Source organism: Myxine glutinosa, chromosome 1 (genome assembly GCF_964187855.1).
Source record: "Myxine glutinosa chromosome 1, kmMyxGlut1.1, whole genome shotgun sequence".
Lineage (NCBI taxonomy): Eukaryota > Metazoa > Chordata > Myxini > Myxiniformes > Myxinidae > Myxine > Myxine glutinosa.
The window spans coordinates 18,531,764-18,556,720 of NC_136261.1; the positions used below are offsets into that span (position 1 = coordinate 18,531,764).

Below are 24,957 nucleotides of genomic sequence, written 5' to 3' on the forward strand. Positions count from 1 at the left end.
ATTCTGCAAGAATTCACTTCTCCGAAGATAGATAGATAAAGAAAGAGGAATAAAGAAGAAGCAAGAATTAGAATGAATAAAGAGTAATATGAAAAAGTAGAAAGAAATGTGAGAGGAACAAAGATCCCTAACTCTTAGTGAGGAGGAAACGCAGCGTGTAAGTAAGAAAACTAGCAACGAGTAAGGTGGAAATGGATGGGACACTTACAGCAGGTACCGAATGAGGCACAAAAATAATACCTACGAAAATGGAACGTCGGCGAAAAAATTCCCGAACTATAAATAAATCGAAAAAAAAACAAAACAAAACTAAAATAACATCGGCTTGAGTGATACATGAAAAGTCTTAATTTGAAGAAGTACTGCATCAAAAAAATTCAACAAAGCATGTTGAGCGAAAATAATGCAAGTTTTTGGAAATAATTGCCGTTATACTTGTTCTATCAAGACATCGAAAGGGCTCCTCAAAATATAAATAAATAAATGAATCAAAAGCCAAATGAGGGTTTATTCGAAACGAGTCTTGGAGTTTAACAACAGCATTAAACAAACCCTTTTAAAACACCAACCCTTTAAACACTCGAGGTACAGCAATAAAGAATCCTTAATAATACCTGGGGTTGTGCCAAGACTGAAATCCCAACAAAATCTCATGCACAGGGCTGAGACCAGGAGTATGTCGCAGCCATATTTCAAATAGAACAAGCTGCCGGCTGAGCTAACTACCGTTCAATGGTAGAACAAATACTTATTATACGTGCCTCGTCTAAAGTCAAAAAGAAATAAAGATAATGAGAAATTGCCTTAGCGTCTCGTGTGACTTGGCTGATTAACTAGTCAGCTGGGTGAGAGAAGTTGTACAGCCCATAAAAAAAAATTACAACTACACAGAGGTCAACATTAGGTCAGTTCACAAGGTAAGGTAATGGGAAGGTCACTCTTGGATACTTGCTCGGATACTTGACAATAACAAGTCAAGTCACAGCCTGTATACTGTACAACAGGTCACTCTTGGAGAGCACCAAAGTGGAAAAACAAACAAAACAAAAAAATCCTGAACATAGTCGGGCCAGGACAAGCAAGGAGGGAATGGAGGAAGATGAGGAAAGCATAGAAACAACCATAACAATTCAAAACTTGTAATCTACAGCTTTTACAGCAGCACCATTTTCCTGTCACCGTCACTCCAAGTATCCTCGTCATCAAGATGACCGGTCGTTTGGATCCTCGGCATAAGGGTGTACAAGTATGGCAGGCTCTTCAGTAAAAGGTAAGAGGTTAGTGACTGATCCCGTTATTGAGTTCAGGATGATGAACTCGTGGTGTGGATGACCAGACTGAGATTTTGTCTGACCTAGGGTGACAGAAGGGGGAAAAGTGCATTGGAGATGAATGCTTTGTTCACAACTGTCAGATAGCATTGAACATTTATCAATAAATGTACAACTTTTCACTTTGGTTCCTCATTTTTCCAACATTCCGAACATAAAACAGTACGTGAAAAATATCTCTCAAACTGCTACTCTCTATTTAGTTTCAACCTCCAATGATATTCATATTTAGGGGTACATTCATCAAAGCCTGGTGTTGGCTTAGCGGTTAGGGTGCCGGCTTGGGATGCCAGGATCCTGGGTTTGAATCCTGGTCGATCGCTAAATTAACACCAGGGGGGTTGAATCAGCCTGTCATCCTTCCGAGGTCGGCAAATTGAGTACCAGCTCGCTGAGATGAATGATCCCGGTGTGTACCCCGGTTTAGAATAGGTACACCGTATCCCTGCGCATCGTAAGAGGCGACTAAGGGTTGGTGCCAGGAAGGGCATCCGGCCATAAAAACATTGCCTCAAACAGGGAACCATGATTGTCATGGGGCGCACAAGGCTAACCCCTGCTTTAGCGGGGGAAATGGCCTTTAAAAAAAACGATCATTCATTCATTCATTCATCAAACTTTCAGTGATGGCAGTCATGTGTTAATTATTGTGAATTAACAGCCTTTATAAATATGTGTGAAACAAACTAAGTAAACAACAAGAACGGTGTCATTTTACTGTATCAGTCAATATGTTGTGTGTCCGCCCTTTGCCTTCTTGAGTGCCATCACTCTTTTACCCATGCTTTCAGGACACGACTGGATCACTATTACAGGAATATCATGCCAAATGTCCTGTAGCATATTCCACAGTTTTGTTAAGTTAGTTGAGTTCCTCTTGTTCTTATCTATTTCCAGGAACTCCCATATGCCCTCGATGGGATATCAAAAATAAAACAGTACATTTACTCACTAATTTGCTAACATGTCTGCGACCTTAAGTGCCATCAAATGCATCACACCATACACAAAATCGTTAAAAAAAATAAAAAATAAAAAACACCCATCATAAGGGGCACTGAATCCATAAACAACAAGAAGAAAAAGACATCAAATGTCATAACCCCCACCCTGGTTTTAGTAATTTTGCTGTACAGAGTAAAGTCTGTCAGTCGGCCATATTTGGTCGGATGCCAAAACAAAATCTGCATATATGTATACTCATGTATTGTCTTTCTGCCAAGTTTGAACAAAATCGGTCCATGCATGTCTGCGGACACATTTAAGTAACAAAATGGCCGCCAGTCGGCCAAAAATGACGTGCATATGGAACTCATCATTCTTTATCTGTGTGCCAAATTTGAACAAGATAGGTAAATGCATTTCTGATAAATGGTCGAGGACCGTTTTTATCGTTTTTCCTTTTTTTTTTCAATATCGTTTTTTTTTTTTACAACTAGAATGGCCGCCAGTCCACCAGTCGGCTGTTTATCAGATCGCAAAATAAAGTGATGTGCATGTGTATGCCATCATGTACTGTGCTTGTGCGAAGTTTGAACAAAATCAGACCATGCATGTTCAAGACATGGTCGGGGACACGTTTAAATAATAAAATGGCCACCAGTCAGCCATCTTGGCTCTGATCTCGAAAGAAAATGATGTGCATATGTTAGCGATAATTCATTATCTGTATGACAAGTTTCTTTCTCTTTCTCTTTTTCTCTCTCTCTGACAAGATAATATTGCAAATTCTCCCATCTACTTTCTCAACAACCCTCTCAAAGAGGTTCAGTCACTCTAACTCTTGGGTCTCACTCTCAGCCATGATCTCTTTTGGGCAAGCCACTCATGATCTCATTTCTAAACTGGTCTTCAAAGCCAGACACCGACTGGGCATCCTCCATCATGCAAAGTCCTTCCTTGGCACACCTGAGCTCCTATCCACATACAAAGCTTTCATCCGCAGCTTGATGGAGTACTGCTCTCCCTTCCAGGCTGGCTCCCCGACATCACATCTTGCTCACCTTGATGCCGTGGAAGACAAGGCGTTAAAGATAATTGGAACCCCTCGCAATGGAGCTGAGTCTTTGGGCCTATCACTTCACCAACGCCGACAGGTCAGTCATCTCTCTGTCTTCTTCCACCTCATTTCTGGTTTTGCACCCTCTACCTTCACCGTGCTCTGTCCTCCCAGGTATCTGCAGGATGCACACAGTTAACCAGCAACCCCCTCCAAGTGATACTGCCTAAATCCAGAACCACTGCTCACCTCGACTCATTTATTTATCTTTTTCGCACCTGTGGAACCACCTTCCACATTCTCTTCAATCTCATTCTTCCCTCCAGGTCTTCAAAATGTCTGTTCACCGCCATCTCAAGTCATCCCTCATCCAAAACCATGACATTTTCAACAACTGTTAAACCACCCCACCCATCCCAAAACTTTATTTACATATCCATCTTGTTCATCCCTTCCTTTCTCTCCTACCACTCATCACAACTGCATCCCCTGGTTGTCCGTCTCCGTCGACTTTCTCCCTCTGCCCTGCTGTTGGCGTTTCCCCTTGCTCTTGCTGTCCCTTTGTTATGTCGTCTCCTGATCTGTTCTATGTCATAGCTCTTCCTTGTATTAAAAAAAACTGAGTTTGTGTGTGCGTCATACTTTTTGTGTCTATTAATTACATACGTCTTAATTAATTACGTACTATTGAAATGTACCTTTTAACCCTTTAGACTGCTGAGACCCCTTCAGCCTTTGAAAACCCTTTAAAACCCCCCAACATCCTTAAGACTCCAAAGACCCTTTAAGACTCAAAAGGCCCAAAAGATCCAAAAGTCCCTGATGATTCAAAAGTCACAGAAGACCCAAAAGTCGCAGAGGACCCCAAAAAAACCAGAAGGCCCTTAAAACCCAAAGGACCCAGATGACCCAAAATACCCTGAAAAATCAAAGGTCCCCGAGGACCCATAAGACCCCGAACCCCCAAATTAACAAAAGTCTCCAAGGACCTAAAAAAAAACCCTGAAGACCAAAAGGTCCCCGAGTATCCAAAAAAACCCAGAAGACACAAAAGTGCCCGAGGACCCAAAAGACCCCTGAAGGCCCAAAGGCCCCTGAGAACCCAAAAGACACCCGAGAACCCAAAAGCCTCTTGAGGACCCAAAAGACCCATGAGGACCCAAAAGACCCCCCACCCCCCACGACTCCAGCAGGCAGGTATGCTACTAGGTGGTGAAGACCAATTAAATTTGGTACAACGGACCAACGAGCCCACGAGTGAAGAGAAAGGATTGTTAAGAAAATGTGTTGATGTTGCTTTATAGGCTTCGAGAACAGGATGGAATAATTGGAGAAGAATGCATATGTATTTTTTATGAGCCAATGTATATTTTTTTATTAGCAAAAGGCACCGTGGGATCTTTAATACCCACTTGGAAGGATGTAAATTTTATTACACATTGACTACATTCAGGTGAGCAAGATTGCATTTGTCAAATTGGAAACTTTATCCATAGGTGTGTGTGTGGTAGAGGGAGGAGGTGCAATGCATACATTGTACACATTAAGGTGTGTGTGTGTGTGTGTGTGTGTGTGTGTGTGTGTGTGTGTGTGTGTGTGTGTGTGTGTGTGTGTGTGTGTGTGTGTGTTGCTTACAATTTACAACCCAACAATGCTTACAATTTTGTTGGAGGAATTTTTTAAGGCTCATGGAAGAGCAAGGAGGATAAAAGGTGAGCATATTGACAGTGAAATAATGGGGAAGACGAATAGAAAGAAACAATACGATGAATGAATGAATGAAAAGGAAAAGAGAAAATAAAGAGAGAGAACATAATGGGAGGAGAGGAAAAGACTAACCTATAAATAAGAGGAGTATGTATGGTGGGAGTAAAACGGGGTACAAAAAGGATCAATGGAATATGGCGGTGTGCTGCCGTCTTGAAGCCTTGGAGGGTTGAGTGGGATTTTATTGACAGGCACAGAAAAAAAGAGGAACACATGAGTTGAGTTGGAGTCCTGGAGGAGCTGGAGTGAAAGAGTCGGGAGCAAGAACAGAGAAGTGGGAGAAAAGCCGGTGTATCAGTTGTGAAGCTGGTGTACCACCAATAGGGAGGAGCTGTACTCCAGTGAGATACAGAGAAAGTACTCGTCGGTTGTAAGAAGTTCAGATGTAGCAAGGAAAGACTATGCGTGGTGAAGGATACCCAATCTGCAGCTGGATTTCAAAGTCAGCTCGGATATGGTCTACCAGGTCATTACTGATGGTGAGACAGAGATGGTTGAGGATAAATTAAGTAATTAATTGAGTGGCTGTTCAAAAAAGTAGGTAGGTAGGTTTGCTACAACATTCTTTATGAAAGACAATATGAGAATGTAAGATCTGCCTGGACTGAATGACATACCACAAGTGTCAAAGCAGAACATCACCCTTTCCAGATGTTTGGTGAGGCATACTGGTGCTGCCAGTGTATCACCGGGATTCCTTCATTCATTACATAGGCACATCATTGGGTTGACATTCCATAATGTGGAATTTGAAACAATGTGGAAAAGAGGATTTTCTACAGATCTTCATGTTGGTCATTTGTATAGAGGAGGAAGAAAACTGTACTCAAGACAATACCACAAGGCCATCCATTCTCAACTGCAGCAGAGGAGATGAAAGGATACCACCGAGCTACGTGTAAGATTGTTCATGTAAGAGGAGGTCAGCAAGCCAGTAAATAAGGTGGCCTTGGATACCACAGGTGTAAAACAGTGAGCAAAGCATGGAGCCAGACAGTAGTGAAGGCCAACCATGCGTCTCTTGTTGAAGCCCTTATCTCTTGTGGAAATGCCTCCAGTCAACTGTGATGGTGAATTCCAACAATGCTTACAACTAAGTTCTCTAATGAAGTACCATTTGAAGAAATATTTGAAGAACTTAAACCCCAAAAATGAGAAATTATTGGATTTAAATAGCGATAAACCTTTGCAGTTAACGGAATAGATGAAGTTATGCTCACATCAAGCTCATGCCTAATTTTATTATTTCTATCATCCAAAATTGGCTATTTTTAATCATATTCAAACCAGATCCGGACCTGAACCTGAAACAAAATCAAATCTGCTTGTTCTTGTCATCTAACCAACTCATCCACCAAATTTTATCAAAACTCGTCCACAACTTTTTGAAATATCATGCTAGACATAGTTTTTGGTACCACTTTAAAAAGTAAAAAAAAAAGTATCGTATCCGGATCTTCACCAAAATCTAATCAATTCGTCTGACACACACCCAACCTGTCCACCAACTTTCATCCGAAACCTTCCACAATTTTGAGACATCTTGCTCACAGATAAACATGGGAGAAAACAACCTCCATCCACCATCGGTGGCAGAGGTAAAAACGTCTTTGTAATAATCGACGAACATTAGAAAATGGGCAATCTTAATGCCAAAAAACCCAAAGGTAGTAAGTAAGGTGCTCATGTTTTGAGTGTCTATTTTTTTGGTGGAGCAAGTTGTAATAATTCTACATAATTTATGATAAACTAGCAGGAGTACCAGGCATTGCTGTTGGGGCAGGGAGGGGAGGCAGGAGAGGGAGGGGTGAGGAAGGGAGTGGGGGAGTGGAAGGGGGAGGGGAGAGGGAGGGGAAAGGTACACTACATATACATCTTTGGAGGGGGGGCTTCGACAGGCCCCTCCGTTTTGGGGGAGGGGGTGGAAGGGTAGGAGGAAAAATTTACCCATGCAAATAGTGCTTTAACCTCAGTGTTGCACAGGTAAAAAAGGAAATTGTAATACCCCCTGCCACCAACACCAGGTGGCGGTACACATTTACATAGAGAATTTACTCCCCTTCCCCGGTCCCCCACGCCCCCGAATGAGGCCGCGGCCACATAGCCTATGTTACCCCCCAGACAAAGTTGTATTTGTATCCCGAGTAAAGTCTATACGCATTTATATCTGGAGTACCCGGCGTTGCTCAAGTGAAAAAGAAACGTTAACATATTTGAAATGAGGGCAAATATAATGGAAAAGCAATTACATCCAAATCAGAATCATCACAAATGTCAAATCATCATTTTACCTTTTCTTTGAATATATGCTGCTGAGTGCACCGTTGATCACGTTTCTGAGTTAAGTATGATGACGTTCAGGAAGAAGAAGCCATACCACCAACTTCATCCGCTTCCGGAATTGTTTGATTATTTGTGTTCAAATGTCTGGTAATTGTTTGGTATTTATTTATGCGAATGTGTACTTGTATATAGCTGTCATTAATCAAAAAGGCTTAGGCACGATGGAGAGATTTTTTTTAAATCCCCAAAAACTAACATTTTTTTCCCCAATTTTTTTTTTTGCCTAAAACACTCCCAGGCACTCACTGATGAGCCTCTGAAAGTTTGACGAAGATCCACTCAACCATCTCTGAGAAAAATGGTGACACAGACCGACGGCAGTAGTGTAATAATGTTGCTTCTGGGACACCTCCGTTTAACATGGGAAATCCCTATCTAATGTCATTTACCCCCTTGTCTTTTTCAAAAATCATAAACACCTCTATTTCTCCCACCCTCATCTTTATGAACCTTTTGTCTGTAGTACCTATCCTTAATGTTGTTCATTAGACCACTCAAACACTACAAATATTTGTTTTCTCTTATAGACCTATCATCCTTCTTCTACATATCATCTGGCAGATTAATCTTTGACCCACTCAAACATTGACCCATTCACTTCCATATTAATTCTTTCCCTCCCTCATTGCCCCTAAACACCTATATTTCTCTCACCCTGTTCTTTACGAACCTTCTAACCTTTTGACATGTTATCCTTATTCATTAGACCACTTAAACACCTGTGATCCTTCTGACCTCATGGACCTTTTAACCTTTTACTCTTAATATCATCTGGTGAATATAACCCACTCAAACAACGACCCTACAAATATTTGTTTATGCGTGGGAAATAATTTAATTCTCCTACAACTCTCTTCACCATCTAATATATTAACAAAAAATATGTTTGAGTTTGGTTCTTTATTAAGATATTTTAACTGAGCTAAGATAAAATGGTAAACCTCCCTCAATGTTCTTGCTTGAGCGCCTCCAGTGCCACATACCATTTTTAAATTAAAGTATATATTTTCCTGACAACCATCAAAGTTTTCCGTCCACTCAAAAATATTTCCATCTTTTTTACCCAATTCACCGGTATTTAAATTAATTCTCTTATTTGTTTTGTGAACTTTTTTACCAGTTGCCTTTTCAATTATACCTATTTGATATTTTTCACATTCATTATGTTTTCCATTTATATACCAAGGTTGATTACACCTCCACTCTTTAGTCTGGTTGATACTTGGTTCTATCATTTATATAATAGTAAAAAAGGCGGCGGTAGCCCGTTAAAATCCCCAACCCCCCCCCCCCCCCTTTTAACTTATCACTTATATATATCTTATCACTTATATATATCTTATCACTTATGTATATATCTTATCACTTATATACTTATATAACCATAAGGGAGACTATCAATTCCATTTTCTAAAATAAACCTCTTATCATCAAAAGCCCCCAATGCTTTCTTATTTATCTCTTCTGAATATAATTGATGTTTATAACTTCTTATTCCATTAATCTTTCTAAACTCTTCTTTCTTTGTTGTTAAACAGTTATAATAATCCTTAAAGTTTATTGTTTCTTTAATAACATTTTTCTTTACACCTTTTAACTTCTTATCAGTCTTTTCAACGTTATTCACAATGTATTTATAAGCATAAGCCTTTGACCTCAATCCCACAAATTCACTCATAACATTTCCTCCTAATTCATCCTTGAACTTTCCAATCACCTTTTTATTTTTAGAAGAGAACAACTCACTCTCTGGACTGTAATTACTCGTGTCATAGATATTAATGTCTCTTTTCATGTCTGAATAAACATCGTTGGTATTAATTTTCAAAATAAAACTATCTGTATCCATATAAAGTAGATTAACATCATTTTGATATTTCTTCCTCAAGTTATTATAAAAGTAATCATACATTAATGACTTTGATAAATCAAGAATTGTTGTTCCAATATAAATAGGTTTGTTCATTTCAATACTCTCTTTAATCAAATGGATCGCACAAAAGTTCTCAGTAAAGACCTCAGCTCGAGTAAAACTCGGTCTATTAATTAATTTTGATGCTTGTTCCCAAGATGTTGATAGTCTGATATTTTGTCTTTTCCTCACATTCTCCATAGTCTTACCAAAGACCGCATTATTCATCAATTTATAAAAGTCTTTCTCAAAATCTGTTTTTGACTCTGTTCTTCTTTGTGTATTAAAATCAATGTACCCCTTTAACCAATGACTTTGATTGAACTTTAGAACCCTATGGATCTTCTCTACTCTTAGACCTTTTGATAAATATTGTCGCAAATTTCTTTGGTGTAGAACATAATTTTTCTTGTTATATAATGTAGTAAGTAATTTTTCTGTTGATTCACCTATATCAAACGATCGTTGATAATCACTCAACCATTCTTTCTTTGGACTTGCTTTCTCACAAGCAAATGGGAGATCTTTGTGTAGGTTATGGAGTTCCTCTGGATATTTTAAATCAATTTCAAAATAATAACCAACTTTTTCTTCATCCAATTCTTTTTGTGTAGAGATACATACATCTTGTAAAACGTTTTTGTAGTCTTTTTCCTTTACCCATCTAAGTTTTCCATAAGGAAGAGCCTGAGACATTGCCCAGCCATACAGGTTGTTCGCGTCATAGTACATCAAGTAAGAACTCTCTTTCGTTGGATCATAATTTGGAAGATATTTGTTATTTGCTTTTGCGTATCTACTCGAGCAGACTTGTGAAATTCCACCTCTTTTTGCCTTTTCAATCATCAAAAGCATATCAACATCGGTTATCAAATCCAAATCTTGTTTTGTCATTTTCAACATCGCACTCCAGGCCAATCCAGGTGCTGTGTAGTAGTGAGCAGGATCCAATCCATATCCAGTGCGACAAACAGATCTAAAGGCTTCAAATACATCGGCCAATAAAAGCACATCAGTTTTGAGATACAAATCGTGATACTCGCCAAGATTCTTGATGTTATATTTTTCCCAAACATTTTGTGCGTGTACATAATCTTTATCAGATATATGACTATTATTTAATTTGTTATAGAAATTTTCTTTTGAAGGAAGTTGTGTTTCATTGAATCTCTCAAATGAGTCCATATAGTCATAGGGGTAAATTCCCTTTTGTGTTAGAAAATCTTTATCTAAAAAATACTCTGAAAGACATGGAAACTCTTTTAGATTTTGAACCAAGTTAACCAATGGACTTGCCATGAATTTAAATGTATCAAGAAATCTGATATGAGTAATAGGAGATGTGTGAATTGTTTTTGTGAATGAAATGTATTTCTGATCCGTGTTTGGAATTGCTGAGATACTTCCAGAAGTCTTTGAGAGTTCCTTGATAAATAGATGTGTATCATAATGAGCGTTGTTATGAAGAAAGACAGGAATGAAAGAGGGGAGTTGATAATTAATATTACAACTTTGATGAGCCGGACCTCTATATTTACCAGTGAGATGACAATGGTCTCTAACCTTTAGACCTTTACCAATTTTCTCCTCACAAATATGACAGACATTGTTTTTTATAAATTCCCTTTTTTCTTTACTTGTTAAGGACATTGGTTTATTGGTTTCTCTCATTATCTTGGTTAATCGAACACAGTCTTTTTCTAGTCGTTTCACAAACTCCTCTGGGGTATTTGAGCCTCTATACATCTCTAACTTGTTATATTTATCACCAACGGATGATTTGATATAATAACAAAAACCACAAGGAGTATGTTTTTGATATTTATTTGTGTATGATTCTTTTGGATCTTGAGAAGCAGTATCAATTTTTTCTAAAATACTTTCAAAATCAGCATATATAACAAATGGATGTTTGATCTTTTTATTTTCATCTTTGAATGTGATCTTTGAGCCTTCTTTAGGCATATTGATTACCGTTGATTTATGTTCGCCACAATAATTTGAATGTTTATCTAATCTTTCTTGTGAATTGAAGAAGTTAAGACAACGCAAACAAATATATATTTTATTTGTTCTCTTACAGACTTGTGGTTTTATTAATTTAGCAATATCTTTGATGTATGTATAATGTGAATTTTCGTCTGAATTAAAATATAGAAGATTAATATGAGTTTGTTTACAATTGTCAGAAAGCTTTAAAACCTGAATGTTGTTTGTTTCTGTTAGACCATAAACATTAACTGATAAATTATTCATCTTTTCAAATTTAGGAATATCATTTAAAGTCATCGGAAACTTTAGATCTTTCGTATTTAATGTATTCTCATATTTTTTATAATGAGATACTCTTTCATCATGAAAATGTGGAGGATGTAAGTGTGCTAAAATAGACCAGAGAAAACATTTATTGTCTTTATTTTTGATATTGATAACTGCTTTTCTATTTTTGATAACACTGGGTAAATCAATGTAAGAAGAAGCTTTTAGAGGATCTGATTTAAGAATATGAATGTCTATGTAAATAATTTTTCCTATATTGAATCCACTTCCTACGATTGAATTATCCACATCTTGCTCTTGTTTAATAAGTTCATCATAGACTCCTGATGTTTTAAAATCTTGATATGAAGATATAAAGTGTGGCTCAGTTCTCATGTATGGTGCATCTATAACTCCTTCATCCTTTGTCATTTCTAATTTTACTCCCATATAAAATTTAAGTGGTTTCATTTCCTTTAGTGTTTTTTCAATCAACGTTTGAACAGCAGGTTTAACTATTTCTACAGCATCAACTATAGACTCTGGTTCAGGAGGTTTGAAGTTAAAGACTCTTATTTTAATATGTCCTTTGAATGCTCCATCAGAGTTTTTAGTTGTGATAAAATTTGATAAATGTAGATTTGTTTTAAGATGTATTTTGAAGCCTTTCTTGAGGATATTTTTATTACATGTAGAACAGTGTTTTGTTTCAGGTGGAAGAGGGGAAAGTTTGTTTAAAATGTTGTATGTATGTTTTGCGGTGAGAATATGTTGTTTATAATATTTTACTTCCTTCTCGCAAGTATCACAATAAACCATATTTATAGCGTGAGAAAACGTGGTGTTTTATATATATCACTGTGCTTAAAATAAAACACTTTTGAGCTTTACAGCTCCGTTTTATATATATCGCTGTGCTTAAACTAAAACACTTTTTCACTCAGAATCATCTAAGTCATAACTATCACATGAATACTCAGAATCATACTCAGAGTCATCAATAAAGCTACTCTCATAACTATCATTTGAGCACAAACTATTAGTATCATAACTATCATCTGTGTTCAATGAAATACTATCATCACCATCGTCCAAGTTCAATGAAATAGTAAAATCTTCACTGCTGTATTGACTCATATTTAATTAGCAAGAAAAATATTCCCATCAATATCTATATACTTTCTTTCATTAACAGATTCAATCTCTACAATTTTTATATCAAAAGTTATCTTTAAATAATCTCTAACTATCATAGAACGAAATGACATTTCACCAGAAATATTAACATCATTCATTTTACTTAGATCTACACCCTTTGGATTATTAAAGAAAATACAAATGTCTCCTCTAGAATTATTAATGGTCTTATCATTCTTTTTCAAAGTATCGTGGTCAATCACTTTTTCAAGCTTTGAATAAATTGCCAGGAGTAGAGGAGAAACTTTTGTTAGATTTACTTTAATGGATGTCTTTCCAGGTATAGTTAGAGCTCTTCCTTTAAATGAAATAGAGGGGCTCATGTTATTTTCCATAACTGGTTTTACCCAAAAATTTCCATATTTATCTTTGTTCAATTTAACATCTTTGACATATTTTTCTATATCTTCCACCGAAGTAGAGATTGATTGAAATTTGTCTTTTGTGCTTTGAAACATTGTATTTATTAATGAATAAACTTGCATTTAGTTTAAGTAAAAATTTACCACATAAATATGATAAGTTCTGAAGGATATTTAGAATTTCCAGACTCTCCATATGATAAATTAGAGAATTGTCCGGCTTGTGATAGAGTGGGGCTTAATGATGAGGATTCATATAAACAATGTATTTTCTGTGATTTAATTTTAATTAATGATAATAAGAAATATAAAAAAATATATAACTCTTTTAAATTAGAACCAAAAATGAATTACTTTACAAGATTAATAAGAGAGATGAATGTTAAGTATTGTGATGATAATACACCATTTCTTTCAAGGGAAGAGACTAATTGTATTGAGGAAATGTATAAGGGTTTAATGATATTTATTATTCAAAATAATTTTAATGGAAATGTTAATACAAGATACTATATAAATAAAATAATGGATTATTTTGAAATTAAACCCGAACTCAGGATAAAATATAGAGTTTCTCAAATAGCTCAAAAAAAGTTGGATAACTTGTTTTCCAAATATATAAATGAATGATTTTTTACCCGTTTGGGAAAATAAGATAAAATTTAATAACCATAAAAACATTCCAAATTCATTGAGATGTCTAATAGTTGGTTCAAGCGGATGTGGAAAAACCTGTTTACTTTTAAAGATGCTCCTTGGTTCTAATTTTTTAGATTATGATAATTTAATAATTTTTACAAAGTCAAGTTTTCAACCCGAGTATCAACTACTCTCACAGGGTTTTAATGCGGGTCTTAAAAAGGAAGACATTATCGGTTTATTTAAACTTCAAAACAAACTAAATGATTATAATATTGATGATATAATACAATTATTTTGTGATACACAGAAATCAAAATCGAAACCCATAACTTGTATTCTCAGTGATAATACGGATGATATACCTTCACCTCAAGATTTAGATAAATCAAAAAAGAACCTTGTCATCTTTGATGATTGTGTTAATGAGAGAAACCAAACAGTAATGGATAGCTACTATACAAGAGGGAGACATTCTTCTTGTAATTGTATATATCTTAGTCAATCATATTTTCAACTCCCTCGACGCTCAATAAGAAACAATGCCAATACTTTTATTTTATTTAAGTTAAATTCAATAGATGTAAATAATTTTTGGAGAGATAATTGCTCTACGTTATGTAGTAAAAAAGAATTTGAAAATTATATGAAACACACGATTGGAAAATATAAATATATTGTTGTGAAACAAGATGAGATACTAAATGATATTTTTCAATAAATAAATACAGAAAATGAATACTGAAGAAAGAGAAAGAAAGTTTAAGGAACATCAACAATTAGTTTCAAAAGTTGTTAAACAACAGGAAGAGATAAAGAAGAAACGGAGACAGAAACTAACTGGTGAAGAAGCCTTTGAAAGAAAACAAGAGAAATTCTTTAAACCACTTTTGAAAACTCAACACCCTACAGTTCCCACGGTAGAATTTACTCCGAAAAAACTTCAAATGCTCAAAGATTTTAGTCAGATAACAAAACAAGAACTTGGTGAATTAGAATATGATGACGAGGGATTATTTCGGAAACTTGAGCAGGTAAATCAACCCCCTAATTATGTTGTGGAAGCTCTTCAAAACAATGAATATTCTGCGGGTTCAAAAACCAGAGCAGGTCTCATTCCAACAGAAGAACCAGCAGTGTTTCATCTTGTGGAAGAAAAGGTATTGATATTTAATGATGAATTGATGTTCTTGAGTTCTACTCAACCAAATGTTAAATTAACTCCAAGATTAATGTTTCTTCTAACAAACCCCGGATTCAGCGGTTCAAAATATTTTGAGGAACCACTTGATATGGAAAGAGAGGAAGATAGGGTATATATTGAGTTGTTAAATACACTTGATTATGGAGTTTCTGTTGCTGGTAAAAGTAAGAAGAATGAGAAGGAGAAACATATTATTGATGCTTTAAGTAAGCTTGGTTCGGGTGTTAGTTTTCTTCCAAATGACCCATCACAATTAGTTAATAGGCTATTATTGTTATTAGGTAGTAAGAAGGCTGGAAACAACAATTGTTTTAATGAATCCTCAGCCATTTTAGATCAGTTGATGAACATGAAAATAATTAATAAATGTCAATACAAAGATATTTTATTAGATATTAAATAAGATGAGAAGCACAATTCTTAGTTTTAATTTCACAACGAGCGATTACACAGCTTCATTCCCTTACCCACTACAACTTGACCCCCTTACCTCATATGAGGCATCTTTGTTGTCAATGGAAACTTACAATACCCTTTTTAATATCACAGAGAAAAACAACAAGTTTAGTTATAATCCAGGCACTGCCTACAAAACTATAACTGTTTCACCTGGAGCTTACGAGATTTCTCAAATATCTTCAGAAGTCTCTCGCCTTATGAAAGAAAAAGGTGATGAACCAAAAAATATTGTAATAGATATTCAAACACACACTTCAAAATCAACTATTAAACTGAAAAATAATTATAAAGTTGATTTCACGATTGAAAATTCGTTCAGAGAGCTATTGGGTTTCTCTTCAAAAAAGATTGAAAATAACGGGACGTTTTACAGTGATAATGTTATCCAAATATCCTCCGGTATAAATTCAGTATTAATTCATTGTGATTTGATTGATGGTGCTTATAACGATGGAATAAGAACAAATACAATATTTTCATTCAGTGCATACTCAACCCCGATTGGTTATAAATTTAATATGGAACCAAAAAATCTTGTCTATTTACCTGTGTCAGGAAAAACCATATACAGAGTAAATTTTAGGATAACCGACCAAGATAATCGTATGATATCCTTTAATGATGAAATTATATCCATCAGAATTCACCTACGTGAAGTTTTTCAATAAATAAATAATGGTTATTGTAAGAAAACACGAGTTGGGAAAATATAAAATAATTACAGGGGAGGGCATGTTCCTTTCACCAGACTATACAAGGTATGTGGGTAAAGGATACTATAAACCTAAGAGACAACGGGGTGTGGGTCATCAATTTCGAAATAAAGGAGATGGGATAATTGATACTCTAATGGGTATTGGTTCAACCATTCTTAAACATAAAGACCTAATTGGTTCAACTGCTTCTCTCATGGGAAATGTAGCAGGTGTTGTAAAGAGTATAAAAGATGCTCAAAAGGAGTCCCATAAATTACAAGCAATCAAAGAAATTAAAAAAGGTAAAACTCAACTATCTTCACAAGAACGACAAAAAATCATTAAAATACTTGGGTCAGGGTTTCAACAATTTTAATACTATATAAATACAAGTATGGAAGCGATTGATAGTATCTATGATTTGGATGATATGATTATCATTTCAAACTCTACTAAAAAGGAAGACTATTTTAAGGTAAATGCTATTACAGGAACCGACTGGAATTCAAACGGAACAAAAAGTTTTGAAATAAATAATCAACAAACTTACTTGAATATAGCTGATAGTTTCTTGCTGTGTAAATTTAAATTCACTAAGGCTGCGAATAATACTAATGCTACACTCGTAAATGATTTCTTCTGGAAAATGTTTGACAGTGTTCGCCTGTATATTGGAACACAAGAGGTTGAAGCGGTTGATTATGTCTCTGCTACATCTGAAATGATGAAATTTACACTATATTCGTTTGGTGATAGAATGGGTAAGGGAGCTGTTGAAGGCTTTATTCCTGATATGTCAACGGGAACAAACACAGACCCTGGTTATAGTCAAAGGAAGTCAATGTATAATGATGACGCAAAAGCTGAGAATAGTTTTACCGTAGCAGTACCTCTTAAAGGTATATTTGGATTTTGTGATTATGATAAAGTTTTGTATGGTCTTAAAATTAGATTTCAACTACAAAGGAATGATAATGTAAATAGATTGCTTTTTGGGGCTGAAAATGCTTTTGGCGACAATAATAAATTTGTTATTAATGATTTGTGTTGGTATATCAATGAATATACTCCTAATCTTAAAACGGAGGAGATGTTAAATAGAAGACTTAACTCAAAGAAACCGCTAAATGTATCATACCTTAAAAGAAGATGTCAACACGTTAAACTGGAACACACTACCTACACTTGGAATTTAGGTGTTCTTCAAGGAAAGCCACGATACCTCTGGCTCATTTTTAAAAAACCAGATGGAGAGGACGGTACTAATAAGAATAATGCCCTGAGTGATAATGCAAAGGTGAAACAACTTCGGGTTTCTCTTGATGGCACATTTTATCCGCGAGATAGATTGGAAATTGATTGGGAAAAAAATGATTATGCGGAAGCCTACAAGTCCTACCAAAAAGTGTGTGAAAGTAATGGTAATAATGATCCTATTTTGGATATGGTTGCATTTAAAGGTTTATATACAATCTACGCAATTGACCTGAGTTCTCAAAAGGAAACTATAAAGTCTAATCGAGTGGATACTTCTCTATACATTGAAAGAGGGGAGAATGAAGAAGTTGATGCTTATTGTTTGCTTTTGGAGGAAACAGAATTACAGATTAATACAGATAATGGTGTTATGATTAATATCACATAGGTTTTTTCTCATAAATAAATGGTAGGGGTATATGTTAATCAAATCAATCTTAATAAATTAACATCTTGTATTCAAAATCAAAAGCCTTGTATTATTAATGTTAATACAATTCAAAGAAAAGGAGCTGTAAGAATTGATGTTTTACTCACACACACACAAGTAAAAACACTAAATGATGTTGGATCACTTAAAATTAAAATGACGAAACCTATGTTAAAGAAATATTCAATAGACGAGTCAAGAGGAGGATTTCTCCCGTTTCTAATTCCTTTATTTGCTGGTTTAAGTGCGGCGGGAGCATTGACTGGTGGTATTTCAGCAGCGGTAAAAACTGCTAACGAAAGGAAGGCACAACTAAAAGCTCAAAAAGAATTGGAAAGACATAACAAGGAGTTGGAGAAACAAATTAGTGGAAGTGGTGTAATTGTAGATTTTGCTCAAAAACTTGAAAGTCTACCTGATAAAGCTAGATTGTTGGTTGGTGATATGCTTTCCTCTATCGCTCAAGCGGGTGTTAAACTAACTAAACGGGGTAATGGATTGTATCTTTCTCATAAATAAATGGATAAATGGTTTAAACAATTTGGAAAGAATACAACGTCAAATATAGAACTAGCCAAGTATTGTAAAACACTAAAAATTGATAATGTGGTAATCTGTATGAGAGATGAATTAATACATATAAATAAGAATACAAAGAATATTATTATGAATTTAGACACACAGAATGGTTCTCATTGGGTTTGTATTCATAATAGTCAGGATAAATATTATTTTGATAGTTATGGTATGCCACCACCTGTTGAAGTAATACAATTCTTACAGAATGGTGTTTATCAAACATTTCAAGTTCAAGAAATTAATTCTAAATGTTGTGGTCAATTATGTTTATATGTATTATTTCAACTCAACAATAATGAAAATTTTTATGATATCATTTTTAATCTAATATAAATGACTTATGTTGGAAAAGATGGTTCTATCTTTGGAAAATCCTCTCAGGATATTGATTTATCAAATTATTATACAAAGGCACAGGCTGAACGACAAAAATATAGTGTAAGTAAAAATATTAATATGAAGAATACTTATAAATTAATCAATTATCCAAACCCTACAGATGCGAATGACTTAATTAGATTAAGTGATTTATCACAATATATATTTTTAAAGAAAACAGCACGTTTTGTGAAAGAAGTAAAATTTACAACCACAACACCTGGTTATACTGACCATACACCTTTCCTCATTGAATTTAACTACCTGCTTACAATTGAATTTTATAAAGAAGGACATTTAGTTAATATGCGAATTAATAAATGGGGGTATGATATGCCTGATTTAGGGTATAATTGGTCTTTTTCAATAAACATAGAAGACCTACATGATTTAAATCAGTCTCGTAAAGAAGAATATTATCCACTTGGTGAGGATAAGGATTTATGTGGAAGTACAATTAGTAAACAACAAATACGTGATTTTAAGAAAAGAAAAATATATGATAGTATAGCGATGGTTCGCATGACAAAGAAGGAAGGTAATGAGATAAGGATAGAAAGCCGAGGAATACAAACCGATTTGGTAGTGGGAAGATGGGGTGGTATTACCTGTCATAATATTAATCTCACATATATTTCTGATACATAAATGGCAGGAAGAAGACTACAAGAGAATTATAATTTTTGTATTCAAGGATACCTACAAGAAAAGGGTGCTCGGTATTACATACCTTATGATTTGGAGCATATACATGGGAATTTTGTCATTAAAAACTGGCCTTATACTGATATTGTTAAACCCACAAATAGAGACTTGTTTAAAATATTAAATAAAAATGAACTTCTCAAAGTTATGAAATATAAAACTCTTTTAGAAATCGTCAACAAATCTTATTGGTATCCTATTATGAGAAAAATAATTATAGATACAAGAATATCTCAAAATCCAGATGAGTATATGTATAATATTCTTTGGGGTTCAAACTCAAGGGTAGCAAGGGATGAGGAAGGAGTTGAAGAAGAGAAGGAGGAAAGAGAGAAAAAGGAGAAGGAGGAAAGGGAGAGGGAGGAGAAGGAGGAGTGGGAGAAAAAGGAGGAGAAGGAGGAGAGGGAGAAAAATGAGAAGGAGGAAAGGGAGAAAAGGGAGAAGGAGGAAAGGGAGAAAAGGGAGAAAAAGGAGAAGGAGGAGAGGGAGAAAATGGAGGAGGAGGAGAGGGAGCAAAGAGAGAGGGAGGAAAAATATAAAAAGATGGAAATCATTGAGATTCATAAAAGATTGAGTGTATTAAAGCAAATAAATCAATCTCAACGCACCGAAGAGGAAATTAAAGAATTAACAACTCTTATGAAGATAATGGTTTCAAAAATAAGAACGTCAATGTCTTCAATTTCAGGGAGGAGATTTAAACGAGAAAGTGGTGAAGAAGAAGAAGAAGAAGAAGGAAAAGATTATGTGATTGATGATGTTGGTGTCATTGACTTTAGTTAGTTTTTATTTGTAAATAAATGGAGGAGAGAGTGAAGGCATTCCTTAGGATTCTTTATGTTTTAAAAATAAAGATTGAAATGTATATGTTGAAAACCAAAAAGGTTTTGATACTCTGTCGGAATTTTTCTGATAAATAAATATGAGTTATTGTCTCAAATGTAAAAAGAAAACTAAATCTAAAAATATCTCTTATGTTAAAGCTAAAAATAATAGAGTTTATCAAAAAGGAATATGTCAAGTATGTGGCTCTAAAAAGTGCCAATTCATCTCTCCTAAAAGAGGAGGAGACATACAAAAGTTTCTGTCAGGAAGTAAATTTACAACAACTGGAATTCCAGGGGAATTACACCTTCCAGGGTATTCTTTCTGTGGTCCAGGAACAAACTTGGATAAAAGATTAGATGAGGCTGACAATCCTAAACCTTGGTCTAAACCTACAAATAGGGTTGACGAAGTGTGTATGAAGCATGATATTGCTTATGGGAAAACCACTACGTTGACTGAAAAACATAAAGCCGACAGCGAAATGTTGTATAATTTGTCTTTGATACAAAATCCAACGTTGAGAGAGAAAGTTGATAGGTTTATTGTGAGAAATTTGATAAATGCTAAATTGAAACTTGGTCTTGGTTATTCCTCAAAAAACTATTAGGCTCTAATGATGTCATCAAGACTGAGGAGCTTTTGGCTGAAGAATTACACAAACCTATAATCACAAAGTTTAAAAGAAGGAAGGTTTATTCTAAATACACTGACCACATATGGTCCGCTGATTTAATTGAATTGAATAATGACAGGGGATACAGGTATGCTTTAACCGTTATTGATTTGAGGAGTAGATTTGCCTGGGTTGTCCCTTTAAAAAATAAAAGGGGTGATACTTTAATGTTAGCCTTTAAGCTAATATTTGATCGGGATAAAAGGAAACCAAAGAAGTTATGGACTGATGAGGGAACAGAGTTCTATAACAAAATATTCATGAAATTTCTTAAGGGGGAGGGTATTAAATTATACAGCACCTTTAATGAAGGAAAGGCAGTTGTTATTGAGCGTTTTAATCGTACTTTGAAAGAGAAACTATATAAAAAATTCACACAACTCGGTTCTCAAAAATGGGTGTATTTAATTCAGGATATTGTAGATAATTACAATAATACAGTTCATTCATCAACACAATCAAAACCATCAGAAACATTTACAAAATTAGAATATGAAAAGGAGATTAATTTGAGAAAGCCCAAGTTTAAAGTTGGTGATATTGTAAGAATATACAAATGGAAAAGTCATTTTGAGAAAGGTTATACACAAAAATGGACTCGTGAATTATTTAAAATCATTGATGTAATGGATACAGTCCCTTGGACCTACAAATTATATGATTTAAATGGAGAAGAAATCTTGGGTTCATTTTACTCACAAGAATTACAAAAAACACAAGTAAGCAGATAATACCCTTGAAAATAATAAATAAATAAATAAAATGTAATGGGGATACGTTTTTAAATCTGTGAACCCCAAACACAGAATCCCACAACTTTTTAGTTGGGGCTTAACTTTTGTGTGTGTATAATGGGGATACGTTTTTAAATCTGTGAACCCCAAACACAGAATCCCACAACTTTTTAGTTGGGGCTTAACTTTTGTGTGTGTATAATGGGGATACGTTTTTAAATCTGTGAACCCCAAACACAGAATCCCACAACTTTTTAGTTGGGGCTTAACTTTTGTGTGTGTATAATGGGGATACGTTTTTAAATCTGTGAACCCCAAACACAGAATCCCACAACTTTTTAGTTGGGGCTTAACTTTTGTGTGTGTATAATGGGGATACGTTTTTAAATCTGTGAACCCCAAACACAGAATCCCACAACTTTTTAGTTGGGGCTTAACTTTTGTGTGTGTATAATGGGGATACGTTTTTAAATCTGTGAACCCCAAACACAGAATCCCACAACTTTTTAGTTGGGGCTTAACTTTTGTGTGTGTGTGTATGTGCGAGTGAGTCATAATAATATACAAACCCTAACCCAACCCAAGCCCTAACCCAACCCCATCCCTAACCCAAACCCATCCCTAACCCAACCCATCCCTAACCCAACCCCATCCCTAACCCAACCCCATCCCTAACCCAACCCCATCCCTAACCCAACCCCATCCCTAACCCAACCCCATCCCTAACCCAACCCCAACCCTAACCCAACCCCATCCCTAACCCAACCCCATCCCTAACCCAACCCATCCCTAACCCTCACATTCAAAATCCCAACCCTAACCCAATCCCATCCCTAACCCAACCCCAACCCTAACCCTCACATTCAAAATCCCAACCCTAACCCAACCCATCCCTAACCCAACCCCATCCCTAACCCAACCCCATCCCTAACCCAACCCCAACCCTAACCCTCACATTCAAAATCCCAACCCTAACCCAACCCCATCCCTAACCCTCACATTCAAAATCCCACCCAAACCCTAACATAATCTTTCTTTTCTTCTTTTTTAAATACGTATTTCTTTTTTTTTTTTCCTCTTCCTCCAATTCTGTCTTTCAAGGCTTTTAAGTTTGAAGAAGTAGAAATGGGAAGAAAGAATTTTCCAGCATTTTCTTCCTCGAACTTTCTTGATATTGCTTAAATCAAGCGTCATTAAATAAAGAACATTGTTCATTGCTTTAGAATCCAAAGAGTCTCCAAGAGGAACCCCACAGGTAGAGTCTCCAAAATAAAACCAACTTTCCAAGTTCCCAAGGTATAACCACATTCCTGTTGAGCCTCCAAGATAGGTATCACATTCCGAGTCATCAAAACAAAACCCCCATTCCGAGTCTCCAAAAATATAACCATCTTTCCAAGTCCCCAAGGTAAAACCACAATTTTCAGAAATATTGGGGGTTTCCGTGATAAGTCTCACATAGTATAACTGCGGACCATCAGGGAAAACTTCCCTTTCCCAATTTTTTAGGGTTTCTATGATGTGTCTCACATAGTATAACTGCGGACCATCAGGGAGAATTCCCATTTCACAATTTTTTAGGGTTTCTATGATGTGTCTCACATAGTATAACTGCGGACCATCAGGGAGAACTCTCCTTGCCCAATTTTTTAGGGTTTCTATGATGTGTCTCACATAGTATAACTGCGGACCATCAGGGAGAACTCTCCTTGCCCAATTTTTTAGGGTTTCTATGATGTGTCTCACATAGTATAACTGCGGACCATCAGGGAGAACTCTCCTTGCCCAATTTTTTAGGGTTTCTATGATGTGTCTCACATAGTATAACTGCGGACCATCAGGGAGAACTCTCCTTGCCCAATTTTTTAGGGTTTCTATGATGTGTCTCACATAGTATAACTGCGGACCATCAGGGAGAACTCTCCTTTCCCAATTTTCAGAAATTTGTGGGTCTCCAATGTATGACTTGTATTCTGGCTCATCAAGGTAGAACTTGTTCAGTGGGTTTTGTTTTGATAACTCACAACAAGTATCATCATGGTAAAACTCTTTTTCAGGATTTTGTGGATCTCCAAGGTATAACTCTTTGGCTGGGTCATCAAGGTAGAACTCGTTCTGGGGGTCTTGGTTGTTCAAAATGTCTTCAAACAAAAAAATAACTTCATCCCAAGTTGTGTTAAAAGCAGAATTTTCATTTCGTATCTCAGATACAATTTCCTGTGAAAGAAAATAACAATGTATTAATTTAATACAATATTTTTTATTTGTATAAATCAAGCTCTATGAATATTAAAATAAACTTTGTTAACTCTTACACGAGTCTCATCTTAAAAAAAAAAAAAAAAAAATTAAATAAATAAATAAATAAATAAACAAACTTACCTCCATTGATAAGAGGTTCGAGTCCAGTTCATCAATCTGAAGGTTGAGTTCTACACAGGTAGTAGGACTCCATGGAATAGCAAAGTTATCCCATTCCATTTCGGCATAGTAGTCCATTCTCAAGTGAAGCAGAAAGCGTGTTTGAAAAAGCCTGTGTGGTCGGTGCCTTTTATAAGGACTGGGTGTGTCTTCCTGTGGAAATTCCCTGGGCGTGTCTTAACTGGAAATGATGTGATGGAAATTCCCTGAAAATGATGTAATGTATTACCTGGAAATGATACAATGCTGAAGAGTTTATAAAGTGGGTGGGACTTAGCAAAAGTGGGAGGAGCTTAGCAAAAGTGGGCGGGGCTTAGTAAAAAGTGGGCGTGGCTTAACAAAAAGTGGGTGGGGCTTAGTAAAAATGGGCGTGGTTTACCAAAAAGTGGGCGGAGCTTACCAAAAAATGGTATGTGGCACTGGAGGTGCTCAAACAAGAACATTGAGGGAGGTTTACCATTTTATCTTAGCTCAGTTAAAATATCTTAATAAAGAACCAAACTCAAACATATTTTTTGTTAATATATTAGATGGTGAAGAGAGTTGTAGGAGAATTAAATTATTTCCCACGCATAAACAAATATTTGTAGGGTCGTTGTTTGAGTGGGTTATATTCACCAGATGATATTAAGAGTAAAAGGTTAAAAGGTCCATGAGGTCAGAAGGATCACAGGTGTTTAAGTGGTCTAATGAATAAGGATAACATGTCAAAAGGTTAGAAGGTTCGTAAAGAACAGGGTGAGAGAAATATAGGTGTTTAGGGGCAATGAGGGAGGGAAAGAATT

General features: G+C 35.6%; 2 protein-coding genes across 3 annotated transcripts in view; both read right to left on the reverse strand.

Moving 5' to 3' along the window:
• Positions 1-488: 488 nt before the first annotated feature.
• The window catches only part of LOC137421561 (uncharacterized), an 86,967-nt gene continuing 62,498 nt past the window's right edge, over positions 489-24,957 (reverse strand). For both annotated transcript variants that reach the window (XM_068107749.2, XM_068107739.2), the window contains exon 10: positions 489-1,354. In XM_068107749.2, the coding sequence (XP_067963850.2) occupies positions 1,304-1,354 (51 nt within the window). In that variant the 3' untranslated portion in view covers positions 489-1,303. The remainder of the gene's footprint in view (positions 1,355-24,957) is intronic.
• Positions 5,953-24,375, reverse strand: LOC144889701 (uncharacterized). The gene is made up of 5 exons (XM_078770884.1): positions 24,134-24,375; positions 22,807-23,968; positions 6,595-6,795; positions 6,385-6,401; positions 5,953-6,159 (listed from the first exon to the last, which is right to left on the reverse strand). Exons 1-5 carry the CDS (start codon positions 24,248-24,250, stop codon positions 5,953-5,955), a joined length of 1,704 nt encoding a protein of 567 aa, XP_078627010.1. The 5' UTR covers positions 24,251-24,375.

Coding starts and splice junctions, on each gene's coding strand:
- LOC144889701 (XM_078770884.1), bottom strand. CDS start 24,250: ATGGACTACTATGCCGAAATGGAATGGGATAACTTTGCTATTCCATGG. Junction 23,969..24,133: donor CGAACCTCTTATCAATGGAG/GTAAGTTTGTTT, acceptor TTTCTTTCACAG/GAAATTGTATCTGAGATACG. Junction 6,796..22,806: donor GAAAAAAAAAAAAGAAATAC/GTATTTAAAAAA, acceptor CCAAAAAAATAG/ACACTCAAAACATGAGCACC.